Source organism: Rhopalosiphum maidis, chromosome 2 (assembly GCF_003676215.2).
Source record: "Rhopalosiphum maidis isolate BTI-1 chromosome 2, ASM367621v3, whole genome shotgun sequence".
Lineage (NCBI taxonomy): Eukaryota > Metazoa > Arthropoda > Insecta > Hemiptera > Aphididae > Rhopalosiphum > Rhopalosiphum maidis.
Window position 1 is genome coordinate 26,982,232 of NC_040878.1, and position 25,628 is coordinate 27,007,859.

The 25,628-nt window shown below is 25.9% G+C and overlaps 2 protein-coding genes across 3 annotated transcripts; one reads left to right on the forward strand and one right to left on the reverse strand.

Moving 5' to 3' along the window:
- Window positions 1–1,144: 1,144 nt before the first annotated feature.
- On the reverse strand, window positions 1,145–18,645 carry LOC113553015 (probable E3 ubiquitin-protein ligase HECTD2). 2 transcript variants are annotated; one of them, XM_026956115.1, is made up of 15 exons: window positions 18,532–18,645; window positions 17,819–17,968; window positions 16,037–16,191; window positions 15,772–15,874; window positions 15,608–15,697; window positions 15,472–15,536; window positions 14,802–14,957; window positions 9,750–9,898; window positions 9,305–9,630; window positions 7,357–7,746; window positions 5,062–5,136; window positions 3,431–3,625; window positions 3,209–3,324; window positions 2,524–2,803; window positions 1,207–1,254 (listed from the first exon to the last, which is right to left on the reverse strand). In XM_026956115.1, the coding sequence occupies exons 1-14, from the start codon at window positions 18,643–18,645 to the stop codon at window positions 2,539–2,541; spliced, it is 2,349 nt and encodes a 782-aa protein (XP_026811916.1). In that variant the 3' UTR covers window positions 1,207–1,254; window positions 2,524–2,538. The 2 variants fall into 2 exon arrangements, with proteins under 2 accessions (XP_026811915.1, XP_026811916.1); XM_026956114.1 differs by having other exon boundaries at window positions 1,145–2,803.
- On the forward strand, window positions 10,647–14,653 carry LOC113553016. Its single transcript, XM_026956116.1, has 2 exons — window positions 10,647–10,888; window positions 13,231–14,653. The coding sequence occupies exons 1-2, from the start codon at window positions 10,647–10,649 to the stop codon at window positions 14,651–14,653; spliced, it is 1,665 nt and encodes a 554-aa protein (XP_026811917.1).
- Window positions 18,646–25,628: the final 6,983 nt, after the last annotated feature.

Here is a 25,628-nt window from a genome sequence, read left to right on the forward strand (position 1 = left end):
GAAATATACAGGCATATATATATATATATATTTATAAGCATTAGATTCTTACATTTTTATAATGTTTGTAAAAATCACAAAAATTTGTTAATTGTTTTGTAATTGAAATTGACTTGAATTCAAGTTTGTATAAAAGTTTTTATATTGAAATTAAAAATTTAAATATATTTATATATCAACTTTCTTATAGAAATTTCAAATTTTAACAAAATTATATATATTTATACAAATAATAAAAATATTTATAATATTTTATTATAATTTAAAAATATTATTCATAGACTTCAAAATTTTACGTGAATTATGAATTTTACTGTAGAAACGCTATGAAATTTTCAAAATATATTAATTGATTTATTGATAATACTAATTTATACCATAAACGATGGATCTATTCATACCGTTACCTATACGGTAAAGTATTATTGATTAAAAAGTTATGAAGAATTACAATATAGTATGATAAAAATATACTTAGTCATACTACTCATACATATGACAAATTACATTATTATATTTATAAATACAATGTTAACATTAAGAATTAAATCATCATACTGTAAATTAATAGTAAAATAAATTACTTTAATAGCAATATCATTTAGTATTATGAAATATTTTTAGTGATACAGGCTAACTGTCCGTCTCCCACAGAATCGTTTTTTTTTTTGTACAATGATTTATCATTGAATTCAAATTAAATTCACCCATTAACAATGGCCAATTAAAAAAAATACTGTAAAGCAGATCAGTTACCCACCTACCCACCCTTTTTTATTTTGAAAATCACTATTCACTAGTTACTAGTAATTATTGTATAAAATTGTAGGCAATATATAGGCGGGTATGTGTTATTACCACTTAATATCAATGCATAATGCATAACTAATTTACTAGCTTTATAAAAGATAAATGACATATTGACATCTAACTTGTCACTTTGTCAGTTATTGGATAAAGCAATACAGCAATACGTCTTTATAAACAGTTGAATGTTTAATAAATAAAACACATAAAGACAAACGTGCATTGTTTACAATTCAAAGAATTATGTTCAAATATTTTATTTCAAGACTGTTATAAAAAACAAAGTATAGAGATTTACGATATTTGTTGATCGAACTAATGAAATAATTAACAAGCACATAAATGTATTTGCATAAAGATACAGTGATAAATAATAATATATACCTATGTTTATAAGCTGCCATTCAGTGGTTTAGCGATGTATAATTTTTGTATGGTGAAAAAAAGCTAGGTGGGAAAAAACATAAATATAGTAGATATTTAGTTATACTATTAACTATATCATAGTCGAAATCGAAAACAATTAATTTAAAAGTTGTTTTTATTAAGTATAGTATACTATATAGCAACGGTTGGCAACTTGCGGACCGCAGAAGACAGAAAACTGGACCATCAAAATATCTCAATAAGATTGTGTAATTAATTAATTATAAAGATTTGACAAAATTTTTTTGTTCGGGTTTCGTTTATTTATTATTTTAATCTTCCGGAGTCCAATAGATATTACTTGCCGACCCCTGCTATTAGAGTAATTCGCCAAGCATGATCACCCCCATTTTTTTTTCTTTAATTATTTAATAAATAATACATTTTGATGTACCTAATACAAAATTCGAATGATCAGTTTCTCAGTTATTTTTTTTTTTTCATTTATTGATAGTAACGTCCGCTAGGCCGCTAGGGCAAATAGTACAAAAGTGAAAAGATACATAAAACATAGGTTAGGGTCGTAGGGCCGTTAGGGGTAATATTAAGTATACAATTGGTGAACAAACAATTTTTAACTTATAACTATCACCAAAGAAAAAATCAAAGTTGGATAGATGTTTGTTACTGTAATGTAAAATTTTATTAATGGGACTATAAATAACAACCAAATATTTGTTCTACATATTTGTTTATTATTTATATTCAGAACTATGTCCCTTAAAAATGTTTTTACAAAAATATAAAATAGATATTATGTATATATTGGATCTTGTATTAATAATATTTGTATCATTTTTATAAACTATAAATGTTGATATATAGATACTTAAGTTTTCAAATCGTCAAATCTCCGGTATCCTTCAAACCTATTATTTTGAACCTAGGTATATTTATCTTAAATCTTAAGTATTAAATAAATCAAAAAGTACTCTTTTAAATTTTGATTTCAATATAACATTCTGAGAAAAATAATCCACTAAATAATTTACAGTACAAAAGGGGATCCTTATTTGAAATGTAGAAGTATATATTATATATCTTTATAAGACATTTTTTGAGTAATAAAACAAGTCTCAAGAATTTTAAAGTTAAGTACGCTTGTATAACTGTTTAAAAATTCAAAAAATTGAATTTTAAATAACTGCAATATTGAAGAAAAAGGGAGTGAACTTGCTTAGCCGCTTAGGGATTAGGGAAATATCCTATACATATATATTTAATACATGATATACTTATAGTACTTATACAAACAACCTAACATGGATAGATAATTATAACTAATAGTACCTATACTATACATTATTATTCCATTCCAAATCCTTCAGCGTTTAGTATAGCCGTCACCAATTTCTCTTTAAGTCGATCGTGATCCGAATATTGCGGCAACACTAATTGATTAAAACATGTATGTGCTTCGGGCAAATAATCAGATCTATTGGGACCCCTAGTTATTTTGAAATTCATGTCTCCCATACCACCAACTGGCACACGATCGCTTCCAGTGACGAACAGTAAGAATTTACGCTTTTGCTCGTTCGACAACGATTCGATAACATTCCAAAAGATGCTATACGTAAATAAATAGCGATACAATATATAAATGGTTATAAATTTAAAACTTTAATTTCAGAGACTGAAAATCAATTATAGGTACATACAGTGGCGTAGCCAAGGGGAGGGAGATCTAAAGGGGCTACAGTCCCCAGATTGGCCGTATTTTTTATATTGTTTTGAAATATTTAAATTTAAATATGAAAATTGTCGTACAAATTTTAATTATTTAAAATAGTAATTACATTAACGGCAAATCAACGTAATATGTTATCAGTTTTTTTGTTTTGCTGTTGTTTTTGATTTTCAATAACTCAAGTTAAAGTATTTTGCCCCCCCCCACAATAAAAAAATCGTGGCTACGCCTCTGGCCATATAAATATAAATATGTTATTGTTATGTTATGGTACTAGTTATTCACCAAATAATGCTGTCGTCCGGTCGATATCCATCGTATTCAGTAGCTTTGCGTAGTTCGTTCAAATCTAACACATCCGTTCCGCAAACTAACAATTCGACTTCTTCTGGTCTCAGCATCTGCACAATAACAATATTATTATTTCTCAAGACGGCTGACAATACATTTTACCCTAAGCAAATAATAGAAATATATAATAATATCAAATGACTATAGAGCACTTGCAATTAAGGCATTCGAAGCGCATACGCTGTGAAATCCAAAATAAAATGCCCGGAATTGTTCGTAAATGGATAAATTCAGTATCCAGTTTAGATACAAGTTTACATACTCTTCACGACTTTCATTTGTAACTGGTATATTTTCTCCATTGGGTTTAAGTTTGTGAGTTTTGGGTGTCTTATGTTCCTCTAATGATACCTATTTTATATTTATAAATATATATTATTTATGTATAGACATCGTACGTATACTAATTTGTAATAATTAATTGTAGGTATCATATACACTAATGTATTTTATGTAGGTGCCTGTAATAGTGTAGTTTACGCAATTATATGCATTTATACCAGATATACCTAATTATATAAGGAGACAAGGAATAAGGACTATAATATAATATGGTTTTAATATATATGGATGAATACGTAAATAATAAATGTAGAAAATACCTCTAATTCAAAATGTGTAGTGATTATTGCAATAGATGATTGTACCATAGATTGCCAATAATGTTAGGTATTATATAATGACTAATGAGTTATAAGAATAATTTACCATTGGGTTAATATTTGTTGAGCAGAATAGGACTTACATTTTTTATAATTTAAAAAAATGTTATTATCTTCGACATAATTACCAATACAAATTAAAATATGTTATAAAATATTCGTAGGAATATAATCATTTTTTGAAATTCAAGAATCAATTATTGAATTCAAGTTTAACACATACATTACAGTTACGAAATAAGGGGAAAGGTACACTAGATACGATGATACCTAATTTACAGCAGTCACTTCATATCATTCAAATTAAAAATTAAAAATTTGTAGTTTCAGTTTCTGAGGCAAGTGATAAATTCACGAATGTATTTAACTTTATAATAAAATGATATAAGTAATAAAATTTCAATTACAAGATAATTTACAATCCTTCATTATTTTGATAAGTCCCGATCTTATTTTATAGAGCTGTCAAACGTTTGTAATTTTTTATTGTTATTTATACTGAGTAAAAAACGAGAAATAAAATCAAAGGTCTATAAATATCTTGAAAAGATTAAAAAATATAGCCGCTCAAAATTGTTTATCGTATGTAATGGTTTATCATTGAATTCAAATTTAACACATCCATTACAGTAACCTATTAATTGACTTACTTGTCACTTTTTTTTTATCATAAATATGGTTTAATATGACTTACAATTTTGAAAAAAATAATGTTAATATTGAAATTTTTGAAGATAGTGGTGTCTATTAAAAATGTTTAATTCCAAAACGTTATTTTAACATAATTTTCTTTGATTTTTACTTTTTAGTAAATATTTATTAAATAACCAATAATAAACCATTCAACATAAACGTTGATTAAATTTAAATCGTATCTTTCTGAATAATTTTTTTATGAAAATATTATTATTTCAAATTGTTTATATTTTATAATAATAATAATAATAATTTTAACATTTTTGAACCAGTAAGCTTAGTAAATTACTTACTTTGAATTATATAAAGTTAATGCAATATTGTTTTTACTTAAATTATACAATTTAAAATGTTTAGAATGAGTATAATAATTAATAGTTATAAATAAGTATAATACTTTAAAAAAAAATAATACTGACTGATTGTTACCTGAAATGTAAGTCCCATGTCGTCTTGAACGTTTCCTTCATATTCAAGAAGTTGTCTTAAGCCACTGGCTACATCCTAAAATTAAACCTCGGCAATTAGTAAAAATTATAAAATCAGAACAAGATGATTTTAATTTGCAACTAGACATTAATAACCTAATTTTGTGGTGTAATGAGATTAATCTATTTTTAAATATCCATAAATGTAAATTTATGAAATTTTACCTAATTAAAACGTTAACTCTCAATACTCAATTTCTGGCTCTAATATCGAACTTGTTAATCAATTTAAAAATGTAGGACATATTATAGTCACTACCTACCTACCTATATACTCGTTAACTAGATAATTATAACAAGTGTATTAAGATGAAATAAGTTATAATTAAACAAAGTATTATATTAAATAATTTGTATACATCAAAGTGGATTCCCGTGTTTTTAATAATCATTTTACCCAGTTTAATAGCGCTGAAAATATCTAAGTTTTTTCCTAAAAATAAAACGAAAAATTTGAGATATTTTTTATATTTATTAAAAACGAAGTACATTGAGCATTTGAGCCACTCCTTAGTTATTGTTGATCGTAAAATTTAGAATTGAGAATTTAATAGTTTTCATTTTAAATTTGAATATATTAGAATTTATGATAAAGAAGATGGCGAGAGAAAGTGCACGGGTATATGGGTATAGCCATAGAAGTTACAATAAGGAACAGATTTAAATGCTCTAAAAAACAAGAAAAATGCCTTAAAAAATTACAATTTAATGCACTCATAACAGAATATATTTTTTTTAAATACATTAAAAAATGTTCTTAAAATTATTTATAACATTGAAAAAATTTGTTTAATTATATAAACTGTTGTTCTTAGGTATTAATTATTGGCTACAAACGAATTGTGTCCCAAATACTGAATTGTATCCCGCACTTTTTTTGGGGTTATACGAATTGTGTCCCTTAGTTTTTTTCGAGTTACACGAATTGTGTCTAACAATTTTTATAAATCCAAATCGTGAGTTTTTCTATTAAAAAATTAAAAATATATTATATGTTATAATATTTTACACGAAAAATTAAAAAGTTTGTATAAAAGTCATATTATCATAGTAAAAATTGTAACTAGTCTAAAAAAAAACCAACGTTGTTTCGTCTAATAAATATAAATATAAATACAAAATAAAAATAACTACATTAATAATATTAATAAAATTACATATTTGGTAAAAATTTAAATGATACCATTTTAATAAAATTCAAATCGTGAAATTTGCTCATTCTTATATGAATTTAATTTTTGGCTAAGAAATAAATGTTTTTCACGTGTTTTCTTTGATAATTGTCCAGAACTTCTAATTTTAATATAAACATCGCATTGCAAATTTTTTATATATAATATAATATATTGGGATGGCTTGAATAAAACATAGAATAAAATTTCAAGTGAAATGCTTCACAACTATTATTAATTTAATATATGTGGATATTTATACAATATTGAAATGGACAAATTTCTCGATTTAAATTTATAAAATCTTTTATATTTCAATTAACGTAACAACATATTTTTTTCTTGTTACCTAATTTGTGTAAAACCTTATAAAACAGTTGGGACTCAATTGTTGTATCCCTCTTTTATCACTGGGACACAACTCGTGTATCCCACTTTTATCATTGGAATACAACTTGTGTACGAGAAATTTCGTCGGGACACAACTCGTTAATTGCGAATTATTTGAATCATTATAATGTCTACACGTGTCAACAATAATTTTATCTGGCATCACATTTATTTGATCGGTAAAAACATAATCAATAATGAAAATAGAATTAGTACGACATACATAATTATACGATGAATATTATTTTATTTTTTTAGAATGAATATAGCAGGGGTGGCCAGATATATTAATAAATATAAAAGAGCCAAAATGTAAAAGGTCATACATAAATATATATATATATACATAAATTCATATAAAAAATTTTTTTTTGTAAAAATGTTACGATAAGATACGAGCCGCAAAAGTATATGACGCGAACCGCGGTTTAGCCACCCCTGGAATATAGTAATATAGTATATAGTGAATATACTAAAGAATTTTATCTATTTCTATACAAAAATAATTTAAAAACATAAAAATGTCAAAAAAAGCAAAATAAAAGTTCCTTTTTTTAATTCATTGATATATGAAATGAATTTTGTCATTGGAAAGCAATGTTTTCAGACATTCAGAAAAAAAATGCAATTTGCATTTAAATCCGTTCCTTTATTATATATATTTAGATACTAACTGGCATAATCTCGTTCAAGTCGTCTAACGTGGGGTTTTCAACGACTCCCACACTATCGACGTTGACGGTGGGTACGACTGGTGGTGATAAAAGTTTTCTGTAACAAATTCCTGGAAAACTTAAGTCCAGTATAATAGAATTATACACTGCTAGTCCCATCAGTACACCGATTAGGTTGTATTCACGGAGGTTCGTGTGGTCCTTTTGTCCAGTACTGAACCAGTAGCATCGAGAGTGTGAGTAATACACGAACATCCCGTATTCGATATGAAATATTTCGCGAATAAGTAGTAAAAACCATTCCTTCGTCAGACCACCCATATCTAATCCTGGTTCCCCAGCGAATGTCACTTTTAACTTTTTCTTTAAATCTTTTTGTTTGAAAGCAATCTGTAACACGTTTATAAATTTTAGTACTTATAATAATTAACAGTAATATATATATAGTATTTTATTTTCTATTAATATTCTGCTGATTAAGAAAAACTATCTGTTGGTTATCCCAGTTTTTAATTTCCATAATCATCATTAAATACTTTAAAATCTGAGAAACAATCTAAGTTCATATTTGTCTAAATAACTTTTAAAATCGTAACTAAATTTTATATACACCTACTGTAAGTCTAACTAATTATTGACAATAAATATTATAGATACCTATGTGTCTGTCAATGTGTCATGTGATTTTTAAAAACACTTTAATGCCATAATTAACTTCAATATAAAGTTTAAAAAATAATAAAAATGGAATTGCCATAAAATTATTTTCAATTTTTGTATATAGATCAAATATTTTTATAGTTTTAAGAGTATTCGTAATAGTAAATTGTATTATAATATATATTTTTTTTTTACCCTAATATAGTCATAGGCATAACTTAATGTAGGGGGCTAGATTCCTATAATATTTTATATCAATTTTTTTTTATTTTGAATATTATTTATTGTTTCTATTTGTGTTGACAACTGATGAATGATATCCGTTTACATGAAGCATTATATTTTTTTTATATTGTAGGCAATAGTAAAATTAACACTAATATATGTTTATAAGCACATACATCTACCCAAAAATTTGGGGTGGTCTATTGCCCACCAAGGCCCCCCTAGTTACACCTATAGATACAGTATAGGTAAGCTATAGACTCATTTAATATATAAAAACTGCTAGGCATTGCAATTAAAATATATTCTCAAGTTAATACTGATATATTAAAATTAATACCAAATGAGATTATATATTATATTTATTTAAAAGTGAAAAAATATTAATCCACCCCTTCGCTTTTTACAATGTGATAAAAAAATATAAAATTATAACGAACTATTTGTTTCAAATCAAAACATGACATTATATGAATCAAATTATTTTACAAGGAAGGAACTTCTGGACTCTGATAAATCAACATATAGATACGGATATACGTCGGAAATACAAATTTAAACAACTGAACAAAATAAAAACGTTACAAAAATAATAATTGCAGTGGTAGAAGTAAGTATAGTATAGGTCATCATTATATATTTAGCTTATAACTTTTAATTAAACAAACTCTTTATTTATTATAGAAGTCAAAATCTTATGTGATTACAAATTAACATTCTTTAACTGTTTACAAAAACATTTGAAAAACAAACAATAGTTGATAGAACATTAAAAATAATTTTTATTTTAATAAAGTGAGTACGTGTAATATAAGTGAATATACGTTATATTAAATATGTTATACATATTTAATTATGTAAGCATAATTATATATACCAATAAAAACTAATATTTTTATAAAATTTATAAGATTTAAGTATAATACATTAATACAAGCCACATGGATGCTCCCCGAAGTGGAAAATTGAAATATTTAAAAAAAATATTAGAGAGTGAAAATATTTTATCAAGATTTGCGAAAGATAATTGCGGTTTTAGAAAAATTTTAAATTTTATTTTTACCTCATTTAATGAATCCTGTACCAAATGTGATCTTCTGACGTTTATATTTAAAAAGAATATATCGATATTAGGTGTCTGCCTTCTTGCAACTTTAGATACCAATGACTTTCTAGCATTTAGAATCATTTGCTGTTCTGAATCTTTTGTAAGTATGATTCTCTTTGCAACAATACTCAAAATAAATGGATATTGGCAATAAGAAAAACATTCATACGGTCTAAAACTTTGCCAATTGTAATAATCACGCATTAGATCAATGTGATCTAAAGCAGAGTTATACAATTCAGTAAAATGTAATAGTTCGGTTCCTAATTTGTTGGCTGCATCTAGAATACATTTCAAATAACTCATAATATTTTAATTTAATTAGTTTAATATTATTAATGTTTATCATTTAATATTTTACATATCAGTAAAAATTATAATAAACGCCTTTCAAACTTACTTATTAACGCTAAATTTTTTGTGGCTGATGGTATCCACCAAAGTGTCTTTCCTAAAGGTGGTAAGGATTTGTCATTTGGAGAAAATTGCCGTAAAGTTATAAATTGCATAATATATCTTATTAATGACCTTAATTTATCCAGTTCCAATCTTGAATACAAAAATTAAATATAATAGCTAATTAGATAAATTATATACATAATTATAATATATGATATAGGTATTGCTTAATAAAATAAATGTTCTTATCAAGGTACTAAAATTCAATTAAATTTATTTTCATACATTTTATTAAATTATTATGCATTTTTAATTTGTATGGTATTTTTTTTTATATGTATAATTTTATTCGAAAAATTAAAAGTAAATTGATTATAAAAATTCACAAACAAATATTTATTTGTACAAAATATTTTAAATTAAATATGCACCGTGCAATATTTATAAAAAAAATCCAATAGTTGTCTAGTTAAAATGTAAAAATGTAAAATTAACACTCACAAATTATATACTGTATTTATAAAAATTAATGTATTATATAAATATAATATATTACTTATATTTACAAATATAATTACATATTAACGTTATACAAAAATATACACAGCAATAAGTAAATAGAATCATTGATAATTTAATCTACATATTATATTCATTAATTTAACGACCAACATAATGTTATTTTTATTTATCCATTTTATATTATTAAATACCTAAACACCAATATTGTATACGCCAATGTAATTTCTTCACTATTGTATTGCATAATATTGCTGACAACGCATTTGACCGAATGCCTACTTATATCCCAACGTAGACTATTAATATTATCATTCATTTCTGATCCAGTCTAACATTCGACATACTAATAGACAATAAATTAGCTGAAAGTGTCATCATGAAGTTGTTATTGTGTTTTTCTTTAGTTTGTGCCGTGGCAATAGCCAAACCAATGGATGAAGACAAAAAATCAGAACAACTGCCTACATCGTTAAGCACTAAAAATGAGACTGTAATATTGAACCACAGGGTAGAGCGTGATGACAAAATATCTCCGATAGTTCAGGTTTCTTCCGAATCAAACGAAAATAATGAATCAAAAACTGATGAAATAAAAACCATAGATGATAATAAACCAAGGTAATTATAATAATCAACATAAAATTTAGTAAATTAGTTATAGTTATATTAAACTTATAAGGTAATATTTGGTAGTCGGTGCCCGGTAGTGGTATGAATATGTTGTAATATTATAGTCATTAAATTTTTTAAATTTTAATATAAATTAATATGCTGACATTTATTAAATAACTCTAACTTTATAGTTTTACTTTTAGTAATTAATATAATCATATTATCATATACCTATATTTATATTAAAAATTATAACAGATATTGAAATCTTCACATCTTCTGACCAGAAGCAAGGGAAATATAATAGTTTTAAAATACTTATTATTCAATAATAAAACTCAATTGGGGAAAAATATTTTATTATGCAATTGTTCCAAAAGCCCTGTTTCATCCTTAGTATCTTTATTTTAAATCGTACATAACAGTCTTTTTTACAGTAATTGGTAAGAAAATTCGAATTGAATGGTATATGATTAAAGCTTGTTTTTTCAAACATTAAAAATACATTTTTTCTCATTTATACTTTTATAATTTCAAGATAGCTATTTAAAACTTTTAAAATACCTAGTTTAAAAACATATTAAAATTGAATAAAAATCTATCTAATTATGTAAGTATTAGTTATAGCATAGTATTGAGTTATTTAATTGATTCCTAACTTAATTTAACTCTAAGGTAATGTCAATGAGCGATATAGGTCAGGTAGACTAAAGGCGCAAAAAATGTTGACTACGCCAAAAAAGTGAAAAAATCATTAAAAAACCTGAGTTTAAAAACTATACGTATAACCAATAATTGGGGATAGCTTCGAACATTTATGAAATAATGATATAGCCAGTTATATTAGTTATAGGTATCTTATTTTCGTGTTTATGTTCATATTAAAATAATTTTTTAATTAACAATAAATCTATTTTTTTTAATTACAATTATTAATGGTTTTAATTTTTGTTTAAAGCTCCGCTAATACTAAGATATTTATAGATTGCCATAAGAAATCCTTGTTCTAATCGAGATTGATCAAAGAGTAAGATTCGTGCTTCGCTAACATGTATATGCATATCGCATATTATTCTTACGATCAAAAACTCTGCTTTAACTCTGTCAAATTTAACTCAATTTTAACATATTTTAAAACTATTTTAAAAAATATTAATAAAACAAATTGAAAATATATGAAAGAGAACTGAATAATTTTTTTCGAAAAGTAGAATTTTCATACTAACTATAGTAAAAAATACATTTAAATATAATATAGCGATTTAAAAACTATATATAAATGTAGTGATATTTCACAGATATAGAAGATGATATAGGACTTATGGACTTATGGTATATATACTATTACTGTGTACATTTCTTAATGTAGTTTGCTTAAAATATAGCAGTATATAATAATGTTGATAACTAATAATAACAGTGGCGTACATAATAGGGATGGGTTGGGAGTTCAAATACCCCCTGAAATGTATGATTAGTACGGGCATTGATTTTGATTGTATAATTAATTGGAATAAAAGAATGATATAGTATTTAGTTTTATAATAGATAATTAGTTATTACATATTTTTACATAGACGTTTAAATTACTAGTATATATTATATACATAATATTATTATGTATAGTGAATAATTATGGATTTAATTAAAATAAGAAACTTGTACAGTAATTTATAGATGTTATAATATTGCAGTAATAATATTATTATTTTTATTTTGGTTAAATGAGTTATTATACAACCTAATTTGTAATAATTATTGCTTATTTTTGATAGTAAAATGTAGTTTTAATAAATAAAATACTGAACAGGAAATCACGGTTTCCAATGGTGATTAACCATCAACAAAATTTCTATTTATTAAAAAAAATAAACTTATTTTAAAATTATGTTTTATAAAAAAGATTAATTTATGAACTCAAATGTAATGTTTTTTAGATTTGATTTTAAAACTAAAGAATTTCAGTCCAAACAATAGGACCTTGGAAATGCGTCTATCATAATATATATATTAAATTTTATTTACTTCATAGAAACTTAAAATTATCTTTATTAATTTTTTAATTAATATAATTAAATCATCAAAATACGGGTTCAACCAGTTTTTGTTGTATTTTAATAAGGGACTGCTGCAATAAATTAGAATTTTCTACCACATCCGGTCTGAGTTTGTGATAATGGATGACGATTGGATTAAATAACATTTTTTTTTTTATTAATAATATTTTTTTAATGTTAATAAATATAAATTATCTTTAATACACTTTTTATAGTTAATATATTATATAAATAATTTTTCTATTTGTTTTTAGTTAAATTAATTATTTATTATGTTTTAAATATTTTTAGACTTGCATATGATTCTACTATCAACCAGGTTAATCCAGCTACGTATTCATCTCAATTAACTAGCACCCATAACACTGATTCAAGTTATCCAGTAAACTCTGATAATGAGCAATATAGATCAGTTGCTTCTGAGTACCCTTCAGTAGCTTATAGGTCATATGGGTTAGGATCAGAATCATATAGTCCATTAGAATTATCAGGATTGGTTTCTTCTTCATACCCGTTAGCATCATACGGATCAAGACCCGAATCATATGGATATTCCGGGTTAAATGGATTATCGGGGTCATATTATGGGTCATATGGATCATCAGAACCATGTGGTTCCTCGCTACCCTCAGTTATCCCAACATCTTATTCCAATGCTATCCCATGTCAAGGTGGCATTGCCCAACAGATAATTCATAAGCCCGTCGTTACAGAATTACAAGAAGTTATTCACAAACCAATAATTACAGAAGTACAAGAAATCGTGAACAAACCTATAATCTCGGAAGTCCAACAAGTCATACATAAACCACTTTTCACCGAACATATTGGTCTCGGTCCATCTTACCACGGATATCAAAAACACGTTGTTAACCAACCCATTTATAATAAGCCCACTAAACATTTTGTTCGTCAACCAGTGTCTCATGCAGCAACCATTCATTTAGCTGATCAATATGAACAGCATGTCAGTAACGGCCACAATTTTTGTGACCTGGAGGCAGGCTCGCCATACGGTTTCACGGGATCATCGTATTCCACATACGGGCCAAGAATAAACGTTGCACAACCAAGTGGACAGTATAAATCAGCAGGGTCTAGGCCTAGTGTAGCACCTTATGAATCAAATATATCTACACCAGATTCGCCGAGTTACTCTTTATTACGTAGTTCAACCTCATACCGTTATCCTTCAATGTCTTCCGCTCCAGATTCATACAGATACGCCGCTCCTGGTTCAATTGGCTACCCTACTCCAACTTCTTCATTTAGCTATTCATCGTTGCCACCATATAACGAATTAGGATCACTAAGTTATAGAAAACCTTATGGACAACAGATTACCACTTTCAATACTGGCAATAATGGACCATACAGAAGTTCTGAAGAAAGTTCACGACTTAAAGCTGCAGAACAGATTATGTACGATAAGTATTTACCATATACACAACAAATAAATGGAAATCAACAATATTATGATAACCAGTTTCAACAACAATTGTCAGGATTTCAACAACAAAAGGGAAGGAGCAATGAAGATCCAAAACAAATTAAAATGGATGTGGACGCTATCGCCAAGCAAATCGAGAAAAACCCTGAAATGAGAAAACAATTAATAAAAATAATAACAGAGAGTATTTACGTAAGTGACCAAATGACACAATCCAATAAGAAGCAACAAGATACAAAAATTCAATCATTGCCACTAATATAATATAATATAACTAATGTGTATACGTATAATGAAGAAAAACGATTATTTTTTAAAAAAAATTAATAAATTGACCTCATTTTAACAATATTTTTTTTTACATTAAGATTTAATTTAAATTTTAAATGTATATTGAGAAACCGATACTTACATCCTGAACCAATGTACTAATAGTTGGTGATCCTCTTTGCTTAATTGAGCAATATAGTTTAATAAATGTGCAAATATTGGAGCACTTGATTGAGTTCCAAAAACTGGACATTGTAGTAATATAAATAAAGCTCTGACTTCATCTTTCTCATAAAGACTGAACAAAACATAGGTATATATTTTATTTAATACTTAAGTAAGTAAAAATTAAAAAATCGTATTTCATCATAAATTAAATATATTATACAACAAATAAGAATTATTTGTGAAGCTAGAGACATGATAAGTTTAAGCTTCCCCAAATACAAAATTAGCACTCACCCTTCCAAGTTATTTCTATTTTTTTTTTTAAATCAGATATATTTTGTTCATGTAAATAATAAATAACTTATTAATAAAATATAGAGCCGGGGCTTCAACCCCTCCAAATAAATTTTTCAAGCTCCGCCTATGATAGACATGCATGTATATTGATTTTAAGAATTATTATTATTCATTTATTAGATAACTATTTTATAAAATAAAAATTATATTAATAAAAATTATGGGTATAAAATCAATAAAAAAGCGTTTTTAGCATCTACAATAAATTAATAATGAATAATGATTTTATATGTGATACTATATTATATTAATGCAGTTACTAGTGTGCAGTAACTAGGAATTCTCACTTCTTATTATTTTCTAGTAATGCATTTATTATTGACTTTAAAACGGTTTTGTGTATTCCGCTAGACTGTAATAATTAAATAATTTACAATTTTTAGAAACATATTTATATTTAAAAATTGTAATTAGCTATTATACCAAATCTTTAAGGGCGTCATTTATAGCATAGACAAATTCTAAATGAATATCAGGGTCATCTAGTTTAGCTCCAGATTGATTTGGATTAATCTAAAAATTGTACATAATTACAGTTAGAAAAAATAATTTTACTTCAGTTTTAATAATATAAATAGCAATACTACCTTGAATAATGCACAAATCTCGCTAAATGAATCAAATAACCTCATATAAAAACGCTGAACTGTCATAAAATTTTCATTTTTACGAGCCTTTCGTATTTCTTGTCTAAAATAAAATATTTGTATTCAATATTAAATTGATACTGAAGTCTGGAGTACTGGACAATATATATCTCATGGTCTGGCCATACATTTAAAGCTTTGCGTTTATTCTTTCAGCTAAAGGTAATCTAACAATATATTTTAAGGTACTTATTAAAAAACTCACAAAAACTCTTCTCTTGTTTCATGTCTAGTAGGATATTGAGGTTTAGATTCTATTTGATGATTTTTTTGAACTTTTTTACAACTCTGATCAGTTGGATTTTGATTATTAATTGGGGGTATAGTTGTTCTATATGTCAGAAACTGGTTCGAATTACCCTGGAAATATAATTAGTTGGTAGTGTATAATAATTCTAATATAATACTATAAACATAGATTAAATAAATAATTAATTACCTTAAACTATGTTATAACAATTAAGAGCTTATAAAAAAATATTCAGTATGAATTACTAAACTATCTCAAAAAGTACTACAGTTTTTAAAATATTTTTTTATTTAATTTGTAGTCATTATATACAATATTATCGAAAAACATTAATACTTTTGTTTTTTGAAATTTTTAAACAAAAATAAATATAATATATGACTATCCAGTACCAGATCTATGGAGGAACAATCCGGGGTCCATGGCCCGGGCGCTAATCATAAAGAGGTGCAAATTTCAAATTTTCATTTTTATTTTTCAATCATTTTTATTACGTTTTAATATTTTTTGAAAACAAATTGAATCTTTTGTTTTGAATTACACAAGTATTTCAAATTAAATAGTTTTAGTTCAATATATAGTCACACTGGTAATGTTTAAGAAAAGACATTCATCAAAAAATTATCTGGTTGTAAGTTCCGAAAAAAGCTCTTGAAAAAAAAGAAAATGAGCGAACTTCGGCGTTTTTTCATAATTGGCTGGGTAATACTAATACACAATATACCACAGGTTATAAATTATTTATAAATATTGTTCTATATTATAATTATTAGATCTGTATAGTATTATAATAATTAATGACTATTATTATTATTTATTACTATCGATATTATAATACGTACTATTTTAGAATTTAATACTTAACCGCGAATGGTATAACTTCTAAAATAATAGTTTTCGGAAAAATTTGTGAATTAAATTTAATAATGTATTACTATACTATATTGAAATTATACAGTACAATAAATATCTAATGTTTTATAGAAAATCAAGAGAATTGGACAGATGTTGAAGAGGATGAGAATACTGAGAAATGTAGTTCTGGAGTAATTGTCGAGGAATTTAATTCTGATCATAACAAAGATAAAAATCTAAATGTGTCCAAATTTATGTCATTGAAATTAAGTGAAAATGAAACTTTGGACTTCAAAGATTGTGATACGTGGCCTAAAAAAATAATAGATTCTCAAAGAACTTATATTGTTAGAATGAAAATGAACTATATTGAAAAATTGGATCTTACTAGATCTGAACGAGAAGGGCAATCTGTTAATGTTTCTGGGTTTTTCAAAAATCTTTTTAATGAAAATCAATGTTGTCGAACTTGGCTTAGCTAATCCAAATTAAAAAATGCATTATTTTGTTTACCATGTAAACTGTTTTTAAATTCAAATGACAAAAATATGTCAGAAAGAATACCAAAACAAGAAAATTCTAATATTCATAAAAAGTATTTTTGTTTTTAGAAAATGTTTGAAATGTCAATTTGTGAAGGTAAAGGAATTGATATAGAGTTACAAAATGAAATAAAATTAGAAGAAAATCATTGGCGATTAATTAAATCACCTAAAATAAACCGTATTTTGACACACTTTAGGACACATGCATTTTTTATTGTGGACTTTTTTTGAAACGCTAATATTATGTTGTGCCCCGGGTTACATAATTTGTAGATCCGGTACTGTGACTATCAAGCTTATTAGATTTACATAAAAATATTTATAAGAAGTAACTTACAATTGGAGGTAGTCTAGAATATCCAGATACTGTAGGATCACTGCATGATCTTTGACTTCTGGCCAAAATCGGGCTATCTTCATGACCACAAAAAGGGCATGGACTAAGACGATCCCCCCAATGATCTTCGGTTTCTTCGCAAGATTCTATCTAAAAATTAAAATATAATTTTTAGAACAACTATCTATTATTGCCTACTTTTACCTATTTAATATTAAATTTAGTATTTAATGAAGAATTCAAACTTATTCGAGTTGTAGTCATCAAGCTTAAAAAAATAATAGAGTGATATTAATATTAATGTCAAAAGCAAGCATACTAAATAATTAAAATTAATCATTCTTAACTTTTTAAACCACATTATTCGGAAAAAATCTATACTAAATAATAGTTTTCTAATATTATTCTATTTGAAGGGCTGTTTCCAGATAACAATAATTTGTTTAATCTGAAATATTAAATGCTGCAATGTTCTATGATAAATTTTTTTATTCTTATTCTGAGGTTATATTATTATAAATGTAAAGTATTTATATACAATTATAAGTATAAAATATTTGATGAAGAATTATAATCCACTATGAAAAAAAACCTAGATTCACACATGCATTAATAAATTGTAATTAGGTACATTAGGTGTAGCCCATTAAAAATCTTGAATGATAAAATGTTCCTATTATACATCTTTAAAGTAATAAAATTAATTTACTTACATTTTTTGAATGCAAATGATCTCTTATGGGAGATCTACTAACGCAAGGTACTACAGCAAAGGTCAATGTCCTATTGAGGAAAGACTTCCTTACTTTTTCCCAAAGCCAAGTCATCCGAAACCATTTAAAATATCGTTAAGCACGGTGTTATTTTGAACCATATAATAACGAGACAATCTTGGATGACCCTTTTTATTGCGAGCGCTATACCTATACTATACATGTTTTACATACGTGTGTCATGACAACCGTACTTATACCTAAACATACAAGGTCCGTGTTTTAAAAATATTTGACACATTTGAGTATATAAATATATACAGGCATACATTATTAATGCTACACCTATACAACTCGTATAGATAGATTCAAAAACTTGGTTCAAGGACTAGATATTGATTTTAAATTGTTAATTTAAATCTTTCAACATACACATTTCATTTGAAAATATAATATTATTTATAAGCATTTTAAGTTAAAAATTCGACAATATTACTATTTATTTTAAATTATTTTGTACCTACCAAGTAAAATACATTTATATAGTACAACTACTACTATATAGTATATATAAAATAGAAATATACATATTTATGTTACATATTTATATTTCTCATTTTTGACGGAATTTTGTTTGATATTATTTTTATTTATATTTATATTGTACGCATTTTTAATTGATTTAAAATGATTATTTTTACTAATAGTAATAAACTATATTTTATAACGTTTTTTATAAATTTACTTTTTTATATTTAATTTTTACATTTTCATAATTTACATTATATACACATAACATTTAAGTATATTACTATATACATTAATATGTACTTTATGTATATAATAGTACAAAGTGTCCGTGTTCTGCGATCTAAAATTTTACCTGACCGTACAAAGTGTCTGCGTTATGAAATTTAAACAATGGACCGTACAAAGTGACCGCTTACCCTCTGCTAGACGTCTATACATTTGGTGACGAGTAGGTCACTTTTATAGGTGTATTGAATTTAAATCTAATTAATATTTTTAATGAGTAAATTGACAACTTATTAAGAATTATTAATTAAATTTTCAAGGACCCATTTATCAATTTTTGCTATTAAAAAACACTAATAAAGCACGCAAATATAATTGTCTATAAAGAGCTCAAAATGAATTATAATTATTTGAAAACTATACCATTTATAGAAAAAATGATAATATAAATACTTAGTAAACATTTTAAATTTTACGGCTATTCGTTTTTGAATTTTAAGAAAATAAAAAATCACTTTTGTTGAAAACTGGTTAGCGTAAAAGATTAAGAACATAATGATTTTAGAAGAATTGTAGCCTATGGTTAATAAAATCCAAATGTGTACAATCACATATTCTCATACAAACATTTGTATTTTATTATAACCCACAAATAACTACGTAACCAATAATGCGTCAGTAAATTAGTAAAATATGAAGTTTCTAATTTACATGAAATAAAAATAAAATCATTAATAAAATACACAATAATTAGTAAATAAAAATATGTGTAAATTCAATGTCTTAAGTAAAGTAATAGATACATACAATATTTCTGGCAATATTAAATTTGACCAGCTTTTGTTAGTGTCTTTGTAAAATAAGAATAATATAATAACTACTTGGAGTCTTTTTATAACAAGTCAAAGAATATATTTTTTTTCAAAACTATTTTATTGTAATACTTTATGAAACGTTAATATTTCTTGTTTCTTGATATAAATAATTATTTAATTGGTATTTAAAAAAAAAATAAGATAAACCATAAGATAAGAATAACAGTGTTAGGTAATTTTCCACACCACCTTTATTATTAAACGACGTACAACAACATTGGCCGTATTGTTTAATAACTTTATGAGGTATTACACGAGGCGCGTTTTTTTTATTGTGGTGTCCCCAGTAGGCCTAATCCACATCGTAAGCGAGAATGCATCATATGCAGGGGCGTAGTTAGGTAGGGGCATTGAGTTACGTCAATCATTAATATTTTCACAACAAATGTGTGCCATAGAGTCATAAAATACTATAGTATTTATATGACATAAATTGTTCTATGGTATTAAAAGTTTCACCATTGCGAGGCGTAGAAGTTTTTTAGTTTTTTTTTTTACTGGGGGGGAGAGGCAGCAAAATATGTGTTGCCTTTATCCTAAAATTCCTAAGTACGCCACTGATCATGTGAATGCATTCAAATAATAAAAAAAATATACAATAACTTAAACTATGTAGATTCTAATAATACTTAATAATTTTTTTCAATAAGGAATCCTAGGAATAAAAATATGATTTTCGCTATAGTACATGCTACAAAAACGGGTAATGTGTATAATATGTGTGTTGCCGGCCGGCGATAGTCAATGTGTTGGATGAGTGAATGAGAGATGAGCGTTGACGCGTAAGGGGACAACTAAATAAACATTATTATAATATACTAATATAATAACTTAACCTAACCTATACTATAAAACAAACACATCCTGGCAACACTTGATATTAAGATGAGCTTCTTATTGATGCTGCTAATCTTCCTCCGGGTTGAAACGAAGCTAAGTGCTGACACATTTCCCATTAACTTTGTGGCAAATTCTTCTTCACTAATAAATATTATATAAAGTATACTGTACCTACTACGATTCTAAAAATTATAATATAATACAAATAAATCCTTTCGACACTTGATATTAAGATGAGCTTCTTTTTGCTGCTGCCAGACATCCTCCATGTAAAAATACAGCCGACACATTTTCCATCAACTTTGTGACAAATTCTTCTTCACTAATAAATATTATATAAAGTATACTATACCTACTACTATTCTAAAAATTATAATGTAATACAAACAAATCCTTTCGACACTTGATATTAAGATGAACTTCTTATTGATGCTGCCAGTCTTCCTCCGGGTTGAAACGAAGCCGAGTGCCGACACATTTTCCATCAACTTTGTGACTAATTCTTCTTCACTAATAAATATAAATATTATATATTTATATAAAGTATACTGTACCTACTATGATTCTAAAAATTATTATATAATACAAACAAATCCTTTTGATAGTTGATTATCAGTTGAATTTCTTTTTGCTGCTGCCAGACGTCCTCCATGTAGAAATACAGCCGACACATTTTCCATCAACTTTGTGACAAATTCTTCTTCACTAATAAATATTATGTATAGTATACTCTACCTACTACGATTCTAAAAATTATAATGTAATACAAACAAATCCTTTCGACAGTTGATATTAAGATGAGCTTCTTATTGATGCTGCCAGTCTTCCTCCGGGTTGAAACGAAGCCGAGTGCCGACACATTTTCCATCAGCTCAATGACAAATTCATCGTCGGTGAGTAGTCCATGATCCAGCTAAATGTTTGGTTCCTATAAAACTACAAACTAATGTGCAGATTAAATGCAATAGAAAAAACAATTTTAATATTTCAGAAATATGTGTTGGTGTTCTTTTATTTTTGAATTTAAATTAATTTTAAATTTTATATTCATAATTTATCAGTTAAAAATGTAAAAAAAGAACTAAGAAGATTATAGTATATTGTAGTTTAACTTTCTGTTCGGTGGCCACCTTTTAAATTCCTCACTCTCTTTTATAAGAAAGTTAAACAGCACAATAACTATAAAAAATACAAATTTAAACATACACAAAGATGAACTAGCTATGTAATAAGAAAAAAAATTGGTAATTTATCAACGTATTATTGAAATAAAAAGAACACCTAAAACCGTAGTACAGTATATTATCTGAAAAAAAACCATAAAAATTAAGTATAATTTAAGTAAATATTCATAATATACTGTACTACTGTTTAACAAATTATAGTATTAAACAAACACAGCCTTGCGACACTTGTTATTCAGATGATCTTCTTATTGATGCTGCCAATCGTCCTCCGGGTTGAAATTATACAAGGAATTATTTCAGTTTTGTTGTTTTTCCGATAATATGGCAAGATCTGAAATTTTTTGTTTTATTTTACTATTTACCACCCAAAGTACTAAATAGATCATATTTGCTACAAGAATTCATGACAAACAGAAAATAAACTACATAATTGTAAAATCATTATACATTTTTCGCTACGTCCAGGATCTAAGGTGTACTTAACGACTTATTTTATTCTTGGCAATTTCATCATTAATGCGTGGTCGGTAACCTTTTTGAATTCTCAGGCAACATTCACAAATTAAAAACAGTTTACGGACCAGATAAAAATAAAAATTTTATATTTTTAAATTATTTACTCTGAAAATAAATATTATCTAGAACTTTAAAATAATAAAATATAAATAAAAAAAAATGTCAGTGTTTTAGAATTTAAAACGGGTCGTATAGACAATAACCCGCCGGTTGCAGACCACTTCATTGGACTGGGTAATCGGAAATAAAATATAGGCTGTCATCGGGCCATCGGGGTAAAAGCTTATAGAAGTCAATAAAAATTTATTTTATGTATAAATAGTAAATTTATTACTACCCCAAAATTATAGGACAATTAACCTACGTAAGTATCCTTCGACGCTTTTCGGCGAAATCAAGCTGTGCCATATTAAAGTTCAAACGTGCACCGTCACCGAAGAAACAGCTAGTATATTTCTTCATTTGTTTTCTTTACACTTCGGAATGGAATTATTGAAATATTTTATGAAAATGAGAGTACTTGTCATGTACTGAAGGCTGTTGTTTGACGACTGTTCAATAAAATTATTAGAATTGTTAATCGTCTCCTACAAATGACAACGATTGTCGTTTGCCATGGATGATAAATATTATAATAATGTTTTGTTATAGAACTCTTTGTGATTTTATAGTATTTATTATTACATTTCAGCTGATGTCTTGCATACGAAACTTTTGGTATCTAATTAATTTCATACGTAAAATCATAATAATTGTATATTAATCTGAATTTTTTTTAAAATTATAATTTTATATCATTTATTAACGGTTTTATACGGTTTGGCTGAACTAAATGATTAATAAAATTAAAAAGTTTAATCATTAAACTGATATTACATACTAAATAGTTAATAGATTATGATCTATTATATATTATAAAGAAGGACTTACAAAATTAATAAAATTAATTATTCACATTCAACTCGTTATACACATATAGTCACATATCATTTCTGTTTCGGTACCGTCCTGTTTAGGAAAAATACATACTAATACTATTTTTACTAATTTTAAAATTAATCGATAAGTTCTAATTAATATATATATATATATAATAAATCCATTTATGCTATGTTTTTTATTATTCTATATTAAGTGTATAGTCAAAATATTTGGAAAATTATAATATATAAAAGAAATGCAAACTTTAACATTTTTTAAAATCTAATCATGTCATAAAAATTCAAAATTCAGACAATTATAAAATATTAATGTGTCTTTTCGGAAAACTTTTTATTTTTGTTAGGGATATAAAAAATTTACATTAGTCGGGTACTCGGCCAGTTAAAAATGAAAAATGCTATTTATATAATTAATATAAATATAAATTATTATAAAAATGGGTATGGTAATATACTAATATGACGATTATGTATTTTATGCATTGCGTGTTGGGGAATAAAATATGCATACGTATATGTCACCCGGCGTGAATAGTAGAATAAAATATGTGCTTAGGTCGATTACATCGTTCGGGTAGCCGATTGTTCAAATAAATGAATATATTTTATTTTAAATTTAAAATATAAATTTAATCCTAAAAAAGAATAAGGAAAAAACTTACGTAATCGTCGACTGTTCCCAGGAAACCGAGTTGTGTCAATCTTCAGTCTATACGTAGTGGTGCACCGCTGCCGAAGAAACTGCAAATTGTCTTCATATCGATCTTCATCGTGATTCTAAATGAGAATAAAAATACATTTTATGAAAATAAACAGCACGAAATGAAAACGAGAGTACTTGTCATGTACCTCAGTACTGTTCATTAAGACTATTATAGAATTGTTAATCGTCTCCGACGAATGTCGTCGATTGTCGTATGCCACGGATGACGAATATTATAATATGATAAATCTAAATAGAACCTCTTTGTAATATTATACTATCTATTTTTCTATTTTAGCTGTTTGACATACGTAAAATTGAAACATATAAACTAGACCAAATCTTTACATTGCAAAGTATTAATATTTCATTCTAATGAAGATGATTACAAATTGTTTAATTTAATCTATGAAAATAGTGAACTAAATAAAAATAATCATATTATTAAGTATTTAAAAAAAAAAATTATGATTAATATCGTTATGTTTTAAGTTATTATTATTGTGTCTGAAGACACCTATCATAATAGAAAAAAATTCATACATTTCGTTTATTGTGGTTTCTTGTAACAAATAGTACCTAGTCACTAGTCAATGCTCTGGGGGATCAATTTACTTTTTAAACTTAAAATACCCGGATGATGTAATCGATGTAGACGCATATTTTATTAATTGATTTATAAATTATAAAATACTGATCTTCAAACCGTCGTAATATAAGTTTCAGGTGAGCATTTCATTTTTGTTTTTGCATTAAAAAAACTAATGAGAATTCCTATAGAACATTTTAAAATTGTAAATATAAAAAGGAAATATTTATATGAATACTAATGAAAAAAATGTGAACATTTTAAAAATTCGTATCAATAAAAAAATAAAGAATATTGTATGTATATAGTTTGAAATATTTTTAAAATAATAACATGAATAAGAAATACTCTCATAAAAAATTAGTTAAAACTTTAAGTTTTCGGTGTTTAAGATTATTTGTTTTTAAACTATATAGTATATAGTGTATACAGTGGCGGCTCGTGTGTATGTGCACAAGTGCACGTGCACTACCTACCTAAACTCAAGAAAAATTGAAAACAAATCATAATAATACAACTAAGTACCTGTAATGTAATAAGAATTATTTTCAAAATATAAAAATATAAATTCAGAGTATTATGAAAATAATAATATTATAATATTATGTATTTATGTTTAATATTTGGATTGGGTTATTTCGACTGCTAAATGGCTGTCCGCGACGGAACGGTATCGGCGTGTATTATTAT